Here is a 17,148-nt window from a genome sequence, read left to right as displayed (position 1 = left end):
AGTGTAATATTGTTTAAGTAAAATGTAATTGAAACAGAGTATTGCAAAGTAAACTTCAACTATGTTTTAAATGCTTTATTTAGAACATCTAAGTAAATATAGCCGACAGTAGATATTGTGTTGACACATAAATAATACATAATAAAACAGCTGGCAAACAGTGAAAAATGCAACCTTATTCATCATTCATGCCCCAGTGCATTATGGGGACTGCAGTATCAGAAAGTTTATTAGGTTTTACTTAATTTTATAACTTTTATATTTACGCTTTAATTCCTAAAAGCTTAAATTGAGTACTAACATAGAATTTACTTTGTTTTTCAAAATTGCCTGAACTAACTTATTCAGGTAGAAAAATAGTTTTTTATTTTATTTTTATTTTTTTATCAGTGCACATATCAGTTACATTTTCATATATTTGGAAGCCTGTGATAAATTATTTCAGCTGGCAAACATCATATATGACAAGAGTGTGAGTGAACGCAACACAACTTCTGTCATTAACAGACTAAGAAATACTAGTTTGTGACATTGTGTGTTTTTTTAACTCAAGAACTTGAGCGTTTGCAACTGGATGCCTTAATGTTTGTTCCACCAGAGGTGTTTAACAAATAATTTTAAGTTTATACTTTTAAGGTAGGCTAAGTCTTAAATTATGTTTTAAAAGTATAGCTAGGCTGTATATTGAAAACAAAAGGTTTTAAAAAAGAGATCATCTGATCAATGTTTAGGTAGAAAAAAAAAAAAAAAAAAAAAAAAAAAAATATATATTTTTTTATTTATAATTTTTTATTTTTTTATTTTTTTAAATACCACACAAAAGATCTACCTAAACATTGATCAGGTGATCTCTTTTTTAAAACCTTTTTTTTTTTTTTTACTTTTTTTACTTTTTTTTTAATTATTATTATCGTTATACTTAAATTGTTCAAATTAGCCTATAAAGAGACTGGGAAAACAAATAATAAACCCATTCCAGGCTTTTGTGATGGCCATGTCAAATGATTCCTGATCTCTTTCCGATCCAGTTCCGGTTTTTCCAGGTTCCTATCTGAATTCCTGCTGCTCTCTCGCTCTCTCTCTCTCTCTCTCTGAGATCAGTGAAAAAATATCTCCAACCGTCCGGACTCACTCTCTCTCTCTCTCTCTCTCTTCACCTTTACACATTATGTCTGCACTGACGCCTCTCATTTCGCTATTCTCCAGCTCGGCGTTGGTTTAATCTCGCAAATATGGATTGACTTTGATTTTACTCGGTCGCCTGTTGAAGTTTTGAAGCGGCGGATCGTGTCTTCTGCTCAACGAGCTTCATGTTTCCTTCGGCAACTTTCGGAAGTAACTCGTTCCGGATGCGTTGTTCACACTATTGAACTGATCCGTGCGCGCGATCAGGAGGATTTTAAATCGGGATCGTGTCCGAGGCTTTCCACACTTCTTTTATTCGTGTTTAAAGTGATGGCGGAGCGGGGAGCCCGGCTGCTCCTCTCTCTTTTCTGCCTCACGATCACACTTTCACATGCTGAAAAAGGTAAGTGTGAGATTAAAGAGCATTAAAACTTTCTGCGGTGCGACCCGCTGCCTGTTTCTCTTGAGTGTGAAATGAGTGTGTGTGACTATTTTCATCTGAACTAACTTGATTTCATCCAGTTCATCGAACACACACCGTTCAGACAGCCTCATAAATCAAAACATATGCGAAATATCTCCTACATTTGCTCTGAAAAGGCTTATTTACTGCAAAGGTGTGTTCTGCATTAACACATTTTCACCTGTGAAGGAAAACCCCATTCCTTCATCAAATGGAAGCAAGTAAATTAGCCTAAATCTCATTAATTATCATGTCTGTGGAAATCAGTGTTTTTTCCACTCACTGTTGGAGTGTCATATAGACTCTCTCTATCTCTCTCTGTAAGAAATAGATATTTTTCATCATAATCCTAGATATTTTTCCTGTAAAGTTGCCAGAAGGCGAATATAGTGCATTTGTTTTTGACCATGCACTTGAAAGAAAAGAGAATTTTTATATATTATCTAACATGTTTAGTTTGGTGTGTGTAGAATTCTGGGCTGAACACATGAAAATTAATTACTTTCCCCTACTTGAAACCAAGCAGAAAACATAACCTAGGACAAAAAAAAATATTGCATATGAATATAATGCTGTCTTTACCCAACTGAAGCGGCATATACTGTATAACCAGGAAAGATGCCTTAATGCTGCACAGAGGTGGCATAAATGCATTTACACTGACATTGCAATATCTGTAATATTCCTATGAAACTATTTTTAAAATAAGAATATGAATATAGGTTGGCTACATGAATACTTAACATGATGAAAATGGCAAAGTTTAAGATTGCACTTCATGTACACAGAGCCAAAGCAGCATCAGAGGTGGCTTTGATGCATGGTCAGAGCTACCTTTTTTGTTGTTGGTACGGTTTTATTTGCCATTGCATTGCATTCTTGCACAGAATATGGAGCCGAATATGGAATATATTGCATGGCTGTCTAAATATGCCATTAGAGAAATGGGTATTTTTGCTTCAGAGCATAGAAACTGAATCTTTTGTTGGTTTATTCATCATCTTTGTTGCACCTTTAATTTGCACAATGCATCATTTAACTCTTTCATTGGTTTTGGCAACATGTTTTCACTAGTTTGTGCTTGTCTATTAGGCTCACGTACGATGAAAGCAGGCCGTAGTGGAGTTTGCGGCTGGGCCGTCTTGCGTGCAGAGGCTGATGAAAGCTGCTCTGCTGCATGAAAAGCAATGTGCTGTGGTAAAAAATCACAGGCTTTGCTGGAGATCATACAAAAGAGAGGAATGGGGGGCTGGGTGGAACGGGCAGACTCTGTCTGGAAAGTAATAAAACCAGGAGATTAAGGGGGGAACAGGGAGTTCCTTTGGGAGTTTTGATTGATTCCAGAGAATTGGACCTACATGCGGAGAGTGAGTTTCAAGTTACTAATTGTGGGGTCCCCTTCTGAAAATATGTGTTTATTTGAAACATGTTTTTTGAGGTCTTGAAGCACACAAATGCGAGCCATAAGCAGTTTCGTGAAGATTGTCACCTACGTCTCACCGATAACAGCATTCCAACTTTTCGTTGTTCTGGAAAGGATATGGGCTTGTCTTGAAGTTGTTGTTGTTTTGAGGGGGGAAAAGTTGTCATTGCATCCAATTTGCATCCCATCTTATCTGCATAATCCTGCTGGAAGAGAACTGTGTGCTGATGGCTTCCCTGCGGACAATGTAAACAGCATGCTAAACTGTATAAACACCCTCACTACCTTGTCTGCAACCACTCAGCAATGTAAGAGATCTGCTTCCTTCCAGAGGCCTTCATCGCACTACATTGCACAGACCTAAGCGAGACCTGAACAAAAGGACAGTGTTGAACTAACATGGATCGCGTTTTTTTTTTTTCTCTTTCTGTTCTGTAGGTCATGTACCTGGTTATTAAGTTAAGTTAGGCCTGGTTTCACAGACGAGGCTTAGATTAAGCCAGGATTAGGCATCAGTTCAATTAAGACATTTAAGTAGCTTTTATAAAAATAAAAAAACATTACTGGTGTGCTTGAGACAAAGCAATGGCACTGACATATTTTAAGATAAACAGACGGGATTTAAGCTTTGTCAGCTGAAGACCCAAGTTTGGTTTGAAGAGGAAAAACGTACCAAGCACAATGTTCTCTAACCGAGACACTGAGCTCGTGTTCAGGAAGTTTAATTACCCAAATTAATTTATCCAAACTTAATTTTCAAATTTCGGCTAAATGCAACCTTTTGGTTTCTGTTAAAAATGTATTATTGGTGCATAACTATTATCACTTTTTTTTTTTCCTTTTTTTTTTACAAAAAAGGTACTATGGCAAATTGAATACTAACAGAGTGCTTTTTTGTATGGGCTGTGTTGTATTTTTGCTTATTTACAGTATCTGGAGAGAGATATTTTAATCATAGATAGGCCTAAATGGATTTTTTTTTTGGAAATATTCCATAAGCGCAATATCTTGTTTGGTCATATAGCTGTCCATTGCATTATAATCATTATCCAAAGTCATCATTACTGTTGCAGCTGCATATTTTTAAGATGTCAGGGAACAAAGAGGATCAATATCACAGTAACAAATTAAGTATTGTCAACAATTGAATCTCGCTGGAAACAGGGCGTCACAATAAGCTCCAGCTGAGAGATCCAGCCTTCGATGTTCTTTATTAATTTAGATGGACAATGAGCCCTTGGCTAATCGCCTAATGTGCAAATGAAGGCTTGAGAGCAGCCTGTAAAATGGATTATGATTGATGGAGTTATTTGTTTATTGCACTAGCTGCAAAAGTGCCGGTTAATAATTTGACCTCATATTTGTCAACATCTGATTTGGGTTTCTTTGTGAGAGAATCACACCCTTTCAGTGTCCATGTAATAAGCAATATGGCAGGGTATTGGTATGTTTGGAAAGGCATACTACTTACTATTTCATATTACATATTGCTTTGCATGGAATGGAATGGATGATGTTATACTTTTGCCAAAATAAGGTGGCTGCATATCACACCAGAATGCAATGCACTCGACATGACCTTCCATTTAGAAAGCAAAAAAAATTCAGGCAATTTGTTTCTTGACTCATCATTAGATCAGACAGTGAAATGACTAAAAATTGAAGTCTAAAATAGGCATATTTTGTTTTTGACGCCTGAATGTCACATAGTGAGATCATCTGGCAACACTTTAGCATGCTACAGTTTGAAATGTTCAGTGTTGCACGCTGTTTCAATTATTGTTTTAAAAAAATAGTACAGTATATAAGCTCGAGTATTTCATTCCCAGCTGGCCTTGATTGGCTGTGTCAGGAATGCTTAACGTCAGCACTGGCTATTCATCAGCATTTCTTTCTTTCTTTTGGTGGCCTTGAAATTGAGGTATGAATGGTTAGGGCTACTTGTGCAAATTTGAATCCGTTTATTGAAATGGTGAGCTTCTGCTGTATGAGATTATTGGAAAGATTTCTGGCCAACCCTGGTCAATTCTGTTCCATTACCATTACTGGTGTATCATTATAGTGTATCATTATGTTACTGAGTGCACTATTTTAGTGTAGCATTTGAGAAAATGACCAGTCTACGCAAATACACACGCGGTAGCGTATGGCTTTTTTGTTGTTGTTGAAGGAATTCCTATGAAATGGTCATACCTAAGGAATGTTTGCTGGTCAACACCCTGGTTTGGGATCTGAGTGGTTGCAGTTCCCAGTGGATCTCTCTTTGCGGGAGAATTCTCTCGCCAGCCTCTGCAGCTGGAGAACATTATGATGCATGTGTGATATGAATGCTCGGTGAAGTGAAGTCAAGCAAAATCCTAATAGAGCTTCTGATAAGCCGTTTTGTAGTCTTCCTCTTGGTGTGATTGGTTTGGCCCTCGCAAATCTAGAATCATGCTAATAATAAATGGTATTTAGATAGCTCCAAACAAAAAGCACTATTAATATTTCTTATACTTGAACAAACCCCGTTTTAAGCATCATTTTAACTTTAAATTGCTTAATTATTCTATAGACTCAAATCATAATCCAGTATTTATCAACTGATAAATGCAATTATGCATGCTCATATTTTTACATTACCTTTGCATCTATAGGTTATCTTTTAAAACACAAAAAATGTAATAACGCTATTAATTTTTTTTTTTAACTGATCCCAAAATGAATATCCATTTGTGATGCCTACATTTACAAAATTTTATTTCTAGTGTTTTTATGTTTTATTATTATTCATATTTCCCTAACTCTCAAAATAATTGTTTTGAGTAGGGCAAACTTAAATTAAACAAATTAGTGCAAACTACTTTTATGAGTATGTAGAACTTTTGAGTTCACATTTTAAGTGATTTTTAATTTTTAGTTAAATGAAAAGGGAGAGTAAATGCTTTTGCACGTTGCAGTCTTTGGAGAAAAAAAAACAAGATTTTCTCAGCTTTTTCTTTAAAACATTTTTATGAATCTTACCCACATTCAAGTGTTGTTAAAAAAAAGAATGCATGAAGCTAGAATGAAATGTTTTTTACTTATTTATTTATTTTAAAGCAGAGGCTCTGTTCTTTATTTTGATATGCTTGTTCAGATATTCATACAGCAAAATATTCCGGGGGCCATGGAAATTTTCAGAAAATTATAAAAAATGCTGGCAGTGGCTGGCAACTTTTTTCAAAAATGCTGGTGGGAAAAGAGTTAATATCAGTGGATCGCTTAACTAGAAGGAGGGAAATGTAGGGCCTGAAATCTTATAGAGTCATGACGGTGAGTGACCCAGAATCCAACTTACTGAGTTTTCACAATTCTGTTGGGCATATTTCACGGCTCATTACCACACCACTGATACCCAATGCTGAACTAGAGCAAATATGAGCTCTCGATTGGGGGAAAACATTTTTGTCCATGTGGAAAACTGCATGTGGTTCTGATCACTGCTCAGTCCAACTGAAGCACATTTTCTGCTGACCCAAATTGTTCAAATGTTAAGCTTTCGTTCTTCTTTCTGACACTGCACTGCCATGTAATTAGTATTATTCTCTCCCTATCTTTCTTTGCTGCTGTCATGAAATGGGGTCTGCTTTCTATATGGCCTGTTTAGTTAATCAGGAATCCTGAAAGGACCAGTCAGTACAGCCTCCGCACACCTGCCGAATATGCTGACGAGCTAACTTGTTTCCCTTTTATTTGGTTCCCCGTTCTCAGCAGCAAAGGTTATATGTGAGTAATGGCAGCATGAACTGATATCTGTGCCAAGCATCCCGGCAGACTAAAGCTGTGAAACCATTGAAGGCGATTGAAGCACCCTGTTGTTGTTGCTCATTGCTTGAACGCTGATGACGGGCCCTACGGGGGCCCTTCCCTCACAGCTCTGTATAAAGACCTCATAGTGTGGCCTGTGGAAGTATCACTGAAGACGGATTGTGAATAAGCTCAACGTCAGTGCCAGTCTGCATGAACTCGGCTTGTGGCTCTTGGCAGCTCAACCTTCGCTTAAGATCTTCTCGACACGCCGTCCTGCGGTCGGCTTCTGGTTTATCGCAAAGATCCAGTAAGGGCTCGCCAGACCTTTCTGCTCGAAAAGCAAACACTCCTTCCTTTGCTTAACCAAGGAAAATGGAACATTAAACAGTGCATTTTTTCTTACATGTAAACTAGTCACCTATTTTCCATACGCCACTAATCATTAAAGCTGTACTTCATCTGGAAATGTTACATTTTAATGTCATTTACATGGTTCAAAATCCACATGGCTGCCAAAAAACTTGAGTAATTTATACTTATTTAGTTCCTATTACAATGAATGTGTAGTGGAGCTTTCAAGCTTTGAAAAACAATCCAAGATTTAGATTTTCAGTAATTAATAACTCAAATTTTTGGTTGTTTCTCACACTAAGCTATCATTTGGCTTCAGAAGGCTTGGAAAATATAGCAAGAGTTGAATGGACCACTTTTATGTTTCTTTTGAATTAGCATTTTGCACGTGAAGCTTGAAATCTTCTGTCCTGATTCGTTGAGATTAAATTGAAAGGGCAAACAAAACAAGCTTCACTTGGTCATTGAAAACAAATATACATACATTTCTGAATAACGTGGGTGAATCAATTCTGAGTATTTATTTGACAAATAAAAGCAGGATTTGTCAAGGTTTTCACTCAAAGAAATGTTTCTCAAGGGGTTTTTCCTGAATATGTCTGAAATGAGTACAGAATCTAACCCAGGTTACATCATGTGCTGTAAATACTGTATATCTTGGCTGAAATGAGTTTGAATGGTCTGAGGTAGATTGAGTTCTGCTCTTTATATGTTCAGTCCTGAACCTTTGTCGAGATAATGGATGTCAGAGAGCCATAAGGAACTGTGCAGTACTTACCTTCCATTGTATTGTACATTTATGGACAATTATTGTATATATTTACTAGGGCTGCAAGACATGCGATAACTCATTAAATAATGCGATATGCGATACGATAATGCTTAAAGTGTGTAAAATAAACGTAAATTATCTTTAAAATATCTTTAACATTATATGACCTACATGCGTGTTTCACATTCTTTTTGTGACAAGAAAACATCCCTACAACTTCTGACAGTGAACATCAGTGTTTTACTGTAGTGTAAGAAGTGTTATTTTAACATCAGTGTAGACCACGGGGTTCAGGTTATCCTACATTTAACAACACAAACTGAATAATGAAATGTAAAAATAAAACACTGCTTAGTTTTCACTGTATGATATAAATATATCCTGATTCTTATTAAAGCTACAAAAGTTATTCAGCCGAGAGCAGTGATTTTCTCTGTCTTTTGTTCATGACCGCAGCTATTGCAAGCCGTTGCGATATGCATATCACGATATATACATTTGCGATATTTCGATAATTTCAATATATTGTGCAGCCCTAATATTTACAATTTCTCTGCATTTTTATGAGGTAAGTCAGTTTGGGTGATTTTGTTCTGGGAGGTTGCATTTTATAACTTGTAGGTGGTCTTGCAGCTGCAGTGCATGCAAGAGGAGATATGAAGAATTTCCTCCCAGTGGTTAGGAGTGACGGGAATGATGGAAACCAGCTGCCCTGGGTCCCTGACCTCAAGATTTGACCTCTGACCCTGCGATGGATAAATGCAGCTGGAGAAAAAAGCCAGGAAAATAAGATAAAGCCAGAAAAGCACCTGCAGAGTACGCTTGACATTCCAGCACTGGATCCTTGGACACGTGTCACATGATCCCAGCGAGCGTGTCCGGATGGGGGGGGGGCATCATTAAGGGGAGGCCAGCTGTTACTGTATATGCCTAATGAGCGCTTTTATGGAAAAGACTTGATGAACACGCACATTTGACCGGCTATAAGTACGCCTACAGAATCTTTTCAAATAAAGTTTCCTGAAATAACATGATTTTTTTTTTCTCCTTTATCTAACTTTTAATTATTATTTTTTACTGATTTAATTAGTGATTTACTGTTGGAAAGTTCTAAATGCACCTTAGTGTGCAACGCATAGACTGTATCCCTGTCTTTACATTATAAGTTACAAATTGTTGTTAATTTGTGATTGTTCCTGAATTATTGTAATTATCACCTTTTTGCTCTCGAGTATATTTAGGTGGGAGTAGTTAGTGCAGGATTAGGTGTAGTCTGCTTTTTCAGCAAGTAAGAGTGTAGTACTTTCAACAGTTTAACACATTTACTACTTAAATCCATTCTGCAGAATTTAATGCAGATTGCATGTGGGACTAGGAATGAGTAATCACTGCTTTAGACCAATGCAAAAGTGCCCCATTTCTCTTATGCACTCGAAAAAGAAGCAAATGAGCTATTTGGCGAGATTAAAGAAGGCCTTTTTGCAAAGTGGAGTGAAAACCTTCCTGGGATTCTTTGATACGCATATATTTTTTTTTCTCATTGCTGATGTGTCTCACCTTATAATAAGGTTTGATATTGGTAATTTGACCATTTTGGAAATTATAGTACAGGCCCATTATGTTCATCAAAAAGCAATTACAGGAAGCCACTATTGCAGGATCTTTTTATATACGGTAATTATACAAACTCTACTTTATATCTTCCGTTTCTCACCTCTAGACGTTTACACAATCATCCCGAATCACAGAATCGTGTACACAATAACTTTATGATTGGATAATTAGCAGTTGCACCCAGATGATATCACAGTCATTACCCTTTCTCATCTTTTGAGTCATCTTTTTTGGGGCAAAAATAAACACTCGTGGATGTTGAGCTTGAAAGATTGCTTCACTGAGGAATTCCTAATGGATAATACAATTCGCTGAGCAGTGAAGCGGGCCGTCCCACCCACACCAGCCCAGTTCATAGTCTTACTGCCGCTGTCTGCATTCCCAGCATGGCTGGGCCAGTAATTCACAATCAGGGTGGTGTCGCATATTGCTTGCCGAAAAGAGGGGGGTCAGGGGTTCAATTGCTCCCCCTGGGTAAAGCCTTAGATACATAGTGACTGTACGGCTGCCCCACGCTGACTACAGTGGTAATTAATTTCTAATGAGGGTTGGACCGCTCGCCTGTGCCATTCTGCATTGAGCCCACAGGCTCCAGACGTATTCTTCCATGCCCCATTTGTTTAAAGAGTTTGTAATATTCTCCAGGAGGTCAACAGTTTCATTCCGCTTTATGATGTCTACTCTCCTCCAGTAATTTCTTTTATTTTGATTAGATGGCAAAATATTCAGATATGAAAAAGATTTGTCTTTTTGGTCTCATTTTGTGTGAGATGAGATGAAGTTTTTCACTAAATCCTGGTTCTAGTTCAATAAACCCATTCCAGTTTAATAAAATTTTTATATATATATATGCTCTTTATGCCTCATTTCATTGCTCTTATAGTGGAAGCATGCCTTCAGCGCATTCAAGCAGTTTTAATTAAAGTCGGTGACTTGTGTATTGTGGTTTTGGGTCAGTGCTGAAGTGGCTTGTATTGATAACATTTCCTGAGAGGAAACTATTCTGTGAAATACAGGAAGCCATTAGGAAGTCTGGGCCTCACATCTATCCACAGCCAGTAAACAGTGACCAGCTCCCTGTGTTAGCAGTATGGATGAGCCTTAAGCCTGTTTTATACTTCTGCGTCGAACTCACGCCGTAGCTACGTCGTAGGCTGTGTGTAGCGCGAGTACCCTTCGGCGTACCCTGACGTGCACCTCTCCAAAAATGTAACAACGCGTCAACTCTACGCGGACACAAGCGCTGTGATTGGTCTGCTAGAACCCCTCCCTCGGGTTTCACATGCTCCCTCTGCGCGTCAACGTGGACAACGACGCAGAACTATAAATGAAAACCAACGCGTTGCCTACAGCGTAGGCTTCGGCGTAGGTCCGACGCAGAAGTATAAAACAGACTTTAGTGCTTGTGAAGATCATTTTGTTGTGAAATTTGTTGGTTATTTATGCAATGTTTTTCTTAGTAGTGTAATACACACTATACAGGTGGAGCTGGGGAAGGTGGAGGGTTCCTGAAAAAATGCTCATTATTTGAAGGTTGAGCAGCGAGCTCATTGGCTACTGATGATGCAGGAACCAATCAGCTGTGCCCTATAGAGAATGCTGTGATTGCAAGCAGATTGAGTTAAGGACCCATCAGCCTGCGCCATCTAGATTTTCATGGCAGTACTTTGTATTTATACCCTGGTAATCCAGAGTTCTCGTGAGAGCACAAGTTGAATTTGCTCAGCGAGTTACTCTGGTGTCGAGTAATGATGCTCATTAAATATGCCCCTCGATCTTAGCTGCACCAATCACATCGGGTTATCTGATATAGGCGGGCCAGAGGCGAGCTAAACAGAAGACGACAGCGCTGTGACGTCGAAGTCATTAGTAAACATTGCAAGATGGCTATGGATGAACACCAGTTGTTTGAAACGGCTTTGGCCGCTACAATGAACGAGTTAGACTTGGCTTTTTATCTAAAACAGGAACAGAAGACGGCGCTCGAATCCTTCTTTTGCAAGAAGGACGTTTTTGCTGTTTTGCCGACCGGATACAGTAAGAGTCTAATCTACCAGTTAGCTCCGCTGGTAGCTAAGCGATAACTTGTTGTGATTGGTCGTAGTGTTATCCAGTTGCGTGCAGTGAGATTTTCAAATGCATGCTTGGTGCCGCCCCTCGAGCCGGCCGATTTTCATTAGTCGACGCCAGACCATTAATCTTTTAGATTTAGGTCTGGATTTCCAGGCTATTGTATTTATACAAAAACAGGAAATAAAATATGTTTAAAGGGCTGAAAACATTGATCGAAACAGTTAATGCTTCTACGCTTCATGGGTCCAGTTGGATCCGAAAACCTGAGGCCCGACTTTAGACGGTAGTTGGGGTTGCTTAAAATGACCAAACCCTCCAGGATACTGGTGTGTGCAGTGTGGGGATTTGCTTCTTAATAGTAACATAAAAATACATTTGGGTTAAACATGGGTTAAAACGTAGCTAATAAATGTTACGAAGAAGGGTTAGAGAATTAATTCATCTACAAATAAGGTAGGATGATAGGCATGGTTTTAAATCTACTCCTGGTGTTTCTTATTTCTCTTATCTGATTTTGGTCTGTGTCATCTCCGGTTTTGAAAGTCACCACTCGCCACAGGGATGCAGGCTGTGCAGACATCGCTGCTTTTTACATTCGGGTCCAGTCGGGTTTGAGTAAAATTTGGGTTGGACTCAGGTCTAATTTAATTGGGTTTGTCTCGGGTCAGGTTTTTCTTTTTTAAAAATCGATTTATGCACGATTGGGTTCGGATAAGAAGTGATTCGGGTTGGGTACAGATTTTAGGCCCTGAGAAGACCTCTAGTGCACAGCGAATGTAAGCTACCGCAAAATATTGAGAGCCGGCTCGACTTTACTATACGACTGGTTTATCACCTGTGGACACGACTCCCTGAAAAGCATATATAGTTTACACAATTACCTAAATTACCAACTCTTACGTTTTGTTTAGGTTTTGGTTTCAGTGATTCAGTAAAACAATTATTTTGTTGGTATCATTCATATTATGTAGCAAAGACAATGCAGGACTTGCATGCCAAAGGATGAGCAATAGTATTAATAAAGCTTTCAGTTAATACTGCTTTTGAAGCATTTAATTTAGATTCCCATCATATATCTGACATTTTTTTAAAAGAAAATGATAATAGCTTTCAATCTCAAGTGGTTTCTCTTCAAAAATTTGTTAATATCGCTTCACCAGCCTTTCACAGAAATTGTATCATTTTTTTTGGACTGATGTTCAATTCAGCCTTTAGTCTTTCAATATTGTAGAGATCCTAGAGTCGGGATAATTAAAGTGTGCTTGGAGCGATGATCTCCAGAATGAAATTTACCCAATATAAACCTTTGTTCATTTCCAATTCTTTGCTCTTGCACAAATTGATTCCGGCTCCTTGACGAGCTCTGGAACTCATTCAGGTTGTTGTTATTGAACCCTTGTAACTGAATTACTCAATGTAAACCTTTCCTAATATAATTTCAAAGCTTTGTCGTCCATTTTCATCTGGCGAGTTCCTTCTGCTAATGAACAAGTAAATGTGACCATTAAGGTTGTGTGTTTCTGGTGGATGGCAAATACAAAAAAAAAAAAGAAGGATGTCGTCTACTTGCACTGGGTTTCTTCATCAACAGAAATGTTATACGGAGCATTGATCACCCATGAAATCGCATATCGCCAAACATCCCTCCAGAATCTCAGTGGAAAATTGACTAGCAGTTAAGTGGTTTTGGAGATGTGCTATATTGGGCCCCTGAGAACCTTGGTGATGCTTCGCTACGTCTATCCCGTTGTGCGGCGCTCCTATTTGAATTTCAATCAGCACTTGATGTGTTGTTATGTGAAGGAATGGGGGATGGAGGTGAGGTGGAATATGTGGCGTGACCAACGGAGACTCATTTGAGGCTCATTTGTGTCCCAGGAGGCACATACCGTAAACTCCTAGCCGCTGGGCTTGCAAGCACTATTTTTACTGCTAGCTCAGACTGGAGGTGGTACAATCAATACTAACCCCCTCCCTTCCTCCTTCTCCTCTGTTTTGTGTCACTTCATCATGTGCTGTCACATCTACCACACCTTAGTTTGTTATATTGAATTAAATGTGCTGTGGTAGCCCGTGTCATTCACTCCACGGGGTTCGAGACCGTAATTGTATCCCGGACTCCATTAAACAGCCATATGTTTTATGGGTATTTACCATAATGTGTGATTGAATTATTCCGCGTGTGACACCGTGCGTTTCTTACAAATGCATTGCATACTGGGAAATGCTAATTCTGCATTTTCTCTACCTTTCCATATGGCGCCAGTCAGACCTCTTAGGTCTCTGCGGTGATGCCAAATGAGCAGTTTTTGAAATGAGATTGTAGCCGACAGTGTGAAAAAGACTCGAGGAGGACAGAAAGGACAAAGCTTTCAAGATGAACAACAAATAATTCATGTTTTTGAGGTACTAGCTCCACCAAAAGCCACATTTGATCCATTTCCCCTTGCAGCCGGCTTCCATTAATAATGGATGATGGTTTCTCCCCCATCTGAGTCCTGTGGGGCACAAATCCCCATCCCAGCCCCCCACATCCCTCCACTGTGGTTCCCATCATTGACTATCCCGGTTGGGTTCAGGGCTGAGCTTATACATCATATCGCACCCTGACTTTACTCCCATTGTTGGTTTAGCCAAGTGCATCAGGAGGTGTCTGCTTTGTTGTATTACAAAGCCAAATGTCATGATATGACGTTTTAATAGAAATTCTTCTCTCTTGTGTTGAGGTCACCTCGGACAATGCTTCAGATACCTTCATGCTGTGCTAAAGGAGCCATGTGGGTTTTTTTTTTTTATCCTTCTTCTTTAGCAGTGGCACAATGTGGAGGGGTCAGAACTGGATGAGCGCTGGAGATTTATGGCTGGTTTGGAGTTGAATAGGAATGCTGTGAGACATGCCAAGTGTATGATGTAAGAAACTGGCCAGGCTTACTCTCACTGCCACAGCGAATGAAGAGAGTGATGAATCAATGAGAGAATTAAAGCACGCCTCATGGTGATTCAGAAGTCTAAATCCTGGGGGGAAACTAGGTCATACCAGTATAAGATGGTCAGGCTGGTTTTGGGAATAGGATCGCTAGTTTGTTGCTGGTCTGAGGTGGCCTACCAGCCCAAACCAGTGTAAAGGAATATTCCAGGTAGAATTCCAGTTAAATTTAATCAACTGCATTTGTGATGTGTATATATATATATAATATAATATAATATAATATAATATAATATAATATAATTATATATATATATATATATATATATATATATATATAATTTTTTTTTTTATTATTATTATTTTTTTAAACAAAACGAGAGGTTGAATCTTTATATATATATATATATATATATATATATAATGTACACTCACCTAACGGATTATTAGGAACACCATACTAATACTGTGTTTGACCCCCTTTCGCCTTCAGAACTGCCTTAATTCTACGTGGCATTGATTCAACAAGGTGCTGAAAGCATTCTTTAGAAATGTTGGCCCATATTGATAGGATAGCATCTTGCAGTTGATGGAGATTTGTGGGATGCACATCCAGGGCACGAAGCTCCCGTTCCACCACATCCCAAAGATGCTCTATTGGGTTGAGATCTGGTGACTGTGGGGGCCATTTTAGTACAGTGAACTCATTGTCATGTTCAAGAAACCAATTTGAAATGATTCGAGCTTTGTGACATGGTGCATTATCCTGCTGGAAGTAGCCATCAGAGGATGGGTACATGGTGGTCATAAAGGGATGGACATGGTCAGAAACAATGCTCAGGTAGGCCGTGGCATTTAAACGATGCCCAATTGGCACTAAGGGGCCTAAAGTGCGCCAAGAAAACATCCCCCACACCATTACACCACCACCACCAGCCTGCACAGTGGTAACAAGGCATGATGGATCCATGTTCTCATTCTGTTTACGCCAAATTCTGACTCTACCATCTGAATGTCTCAACAGAAATCGAGACTCATCAGACCAGGCAACATTTTTCCAGTCTTCAACTGTCCAATTTTGGTGAGCTCGTGCAAATTGTAGCCTCTTTTTCCTATTTGTAGTGGTACCCGGTGGGGTCTTCTGCTGTTGTAGCCCATCCGCCTCAAGGTTGTGCGTGTTGTGGCTTCACAAATGCTTTGCTGCATACCTCGGTGGTAACGAGTGGTTATTTCAGTCAAAGTTGCTCTTCTATCAGCTTGAATCAGTCGGCCCATTCTCCTCTGACCTCTAGCATCAACAAGGCATTTTCGCCCACAGGACTGCCTGGATGCTGAAACTGGATGTTTTTCCCTTTTCACACCATTCTTTGTAAACCCTAGAAATGGTTGTGCGTGAAAATCCCAGTAACTGAGCAGATTGTGAAATACTCAGACCGGCCCGTCTGGCACCAACAACCATGCCACGCTCAAAATTGCTTAAATCACCTTTCTTTCCCATTCTGACATTCAGTTTGGAGTTCAGGAGATTGTCTTGACCAGGACCACACCCCTAAATGCATTGAAGCAACTGCCATGTGATTGGTTGATTAGATAATTGCATTAATGAGAAATTGAACAGGTGTTCCTAATAATCCTTTAGGTGAGTGTGTGTATATATATATATATATATATATATACATATATACATATAAGATTCAACCTCTCGTTTTGTTTAAAAAATCAAAAATTGAGCTTATGGTGAATTACTTACAATGGAAGGGAAATGTCAATTTTTTTTAGGTTTTAACAGCCTAAATGTGAAGCTTATAATAAAAAAAAACAGAAATGAACTCCTGATAAAATGTGTTTTATTTGAGATGTAATGCTGTTTAAATCATTTTACAGTTGTTTTAGGTTTTTTGATGTTGCATTGTCCTGGATGTGTGGAAAATTGAATATACCCTTACACAAAGTTGTTTAGTAGTACATTTGTTTTTGTTCACATTATAATCATGTTAACACACATTGTTAATGTCTTGTGTCTATTGAAACCGGGATTGATGCCATTTACTTCCATTTCAAGTGCCTCACTGTAATGTGTATTTTAGCTTGAAAAGGAGGAGACAAGTAGAAATTAATTTTAGTGGTAATCAACATAATACCCTAAATGCTGTTAAAGATGATCTATCTAGTTGAAAAAGTATGGCTGATCAACCATCTAATGGACCAGCTAATGGTCATAAATGAAAAACCTTGATTGTAGCTCAACACATCCACCTCATGTTATCGCATACTAGCATTTCCCATAAACCTCAGAAGTGTGGATATGCTGATCCATTAAGAAACTATAGTTGGTAATATCACACTGTACAGAGGTGTCTAATTCATCTGGCATAGTTGGGCTTCTGGAGAACAGACATATTATTTCCACTTTTAATTCAGGATTCTTCCACAAATCTGAATAGACAATTACTAGAGGTTCTTACTAGAGGTTCATTGTTAAATTAAAATTATTTTGAATGAATTGTTTTTTTTTTTAATCAGTTGAGTGAATGATTCAGTGACTAATATATTTAAGTCATCTGTCACCACCTACTGGTGTAACGATGTAATTGATGCAATCTTTACTTGAAGCGTCTCTTTCAAAAGGA

At 38.5% G+C, this 17,148-nt stretch overlaps 1 protein-coding gene across 15 annotated transcripts in view; it reads left to right on the top strand.

Moving 5' to 3' along the window:
- Positions 1 to 1,079: 1,079 nt before the first annotated feature.
- neo1a (neogenin 1a) overlaps positions 1,080 to 17,148 on the top strand; it is a 167,662-nt gene continuing 151,593 nt past the window's right edge. For all 15 annotated transcript variants that reach the window (XM_084108445.1, XM_084108458.1, XM_084108453.1 and 12 more), the window contains exon 1: positions 1,080 to 1,528. In XM_084108445.1, the coding sequence (XP_083964571.1) occupies positions 1,456 to 1,528 (73 nt within the window). In that variant the 5' untranslated portion in view covers positions 1,080 to 1,455. The remainder of the gene's footprint in view (positions 1,529 to 17,148) is intronic.

The sequence above is a fragment of the Abramis brama genome (assembly GCF_963993115.1).
Source record: "Abramis brama genome assembly, chromosome: 3".
Classification (NCBI taxonomy): Eukaryota; Metazoa; Chordata; class Actinopteri; order Cypriniformes; family Leuciscidae; genus Abramis; species Abramis brama.
This window is presented reverse-complemented; position numbering and strand designations above follow the sequence as displayed.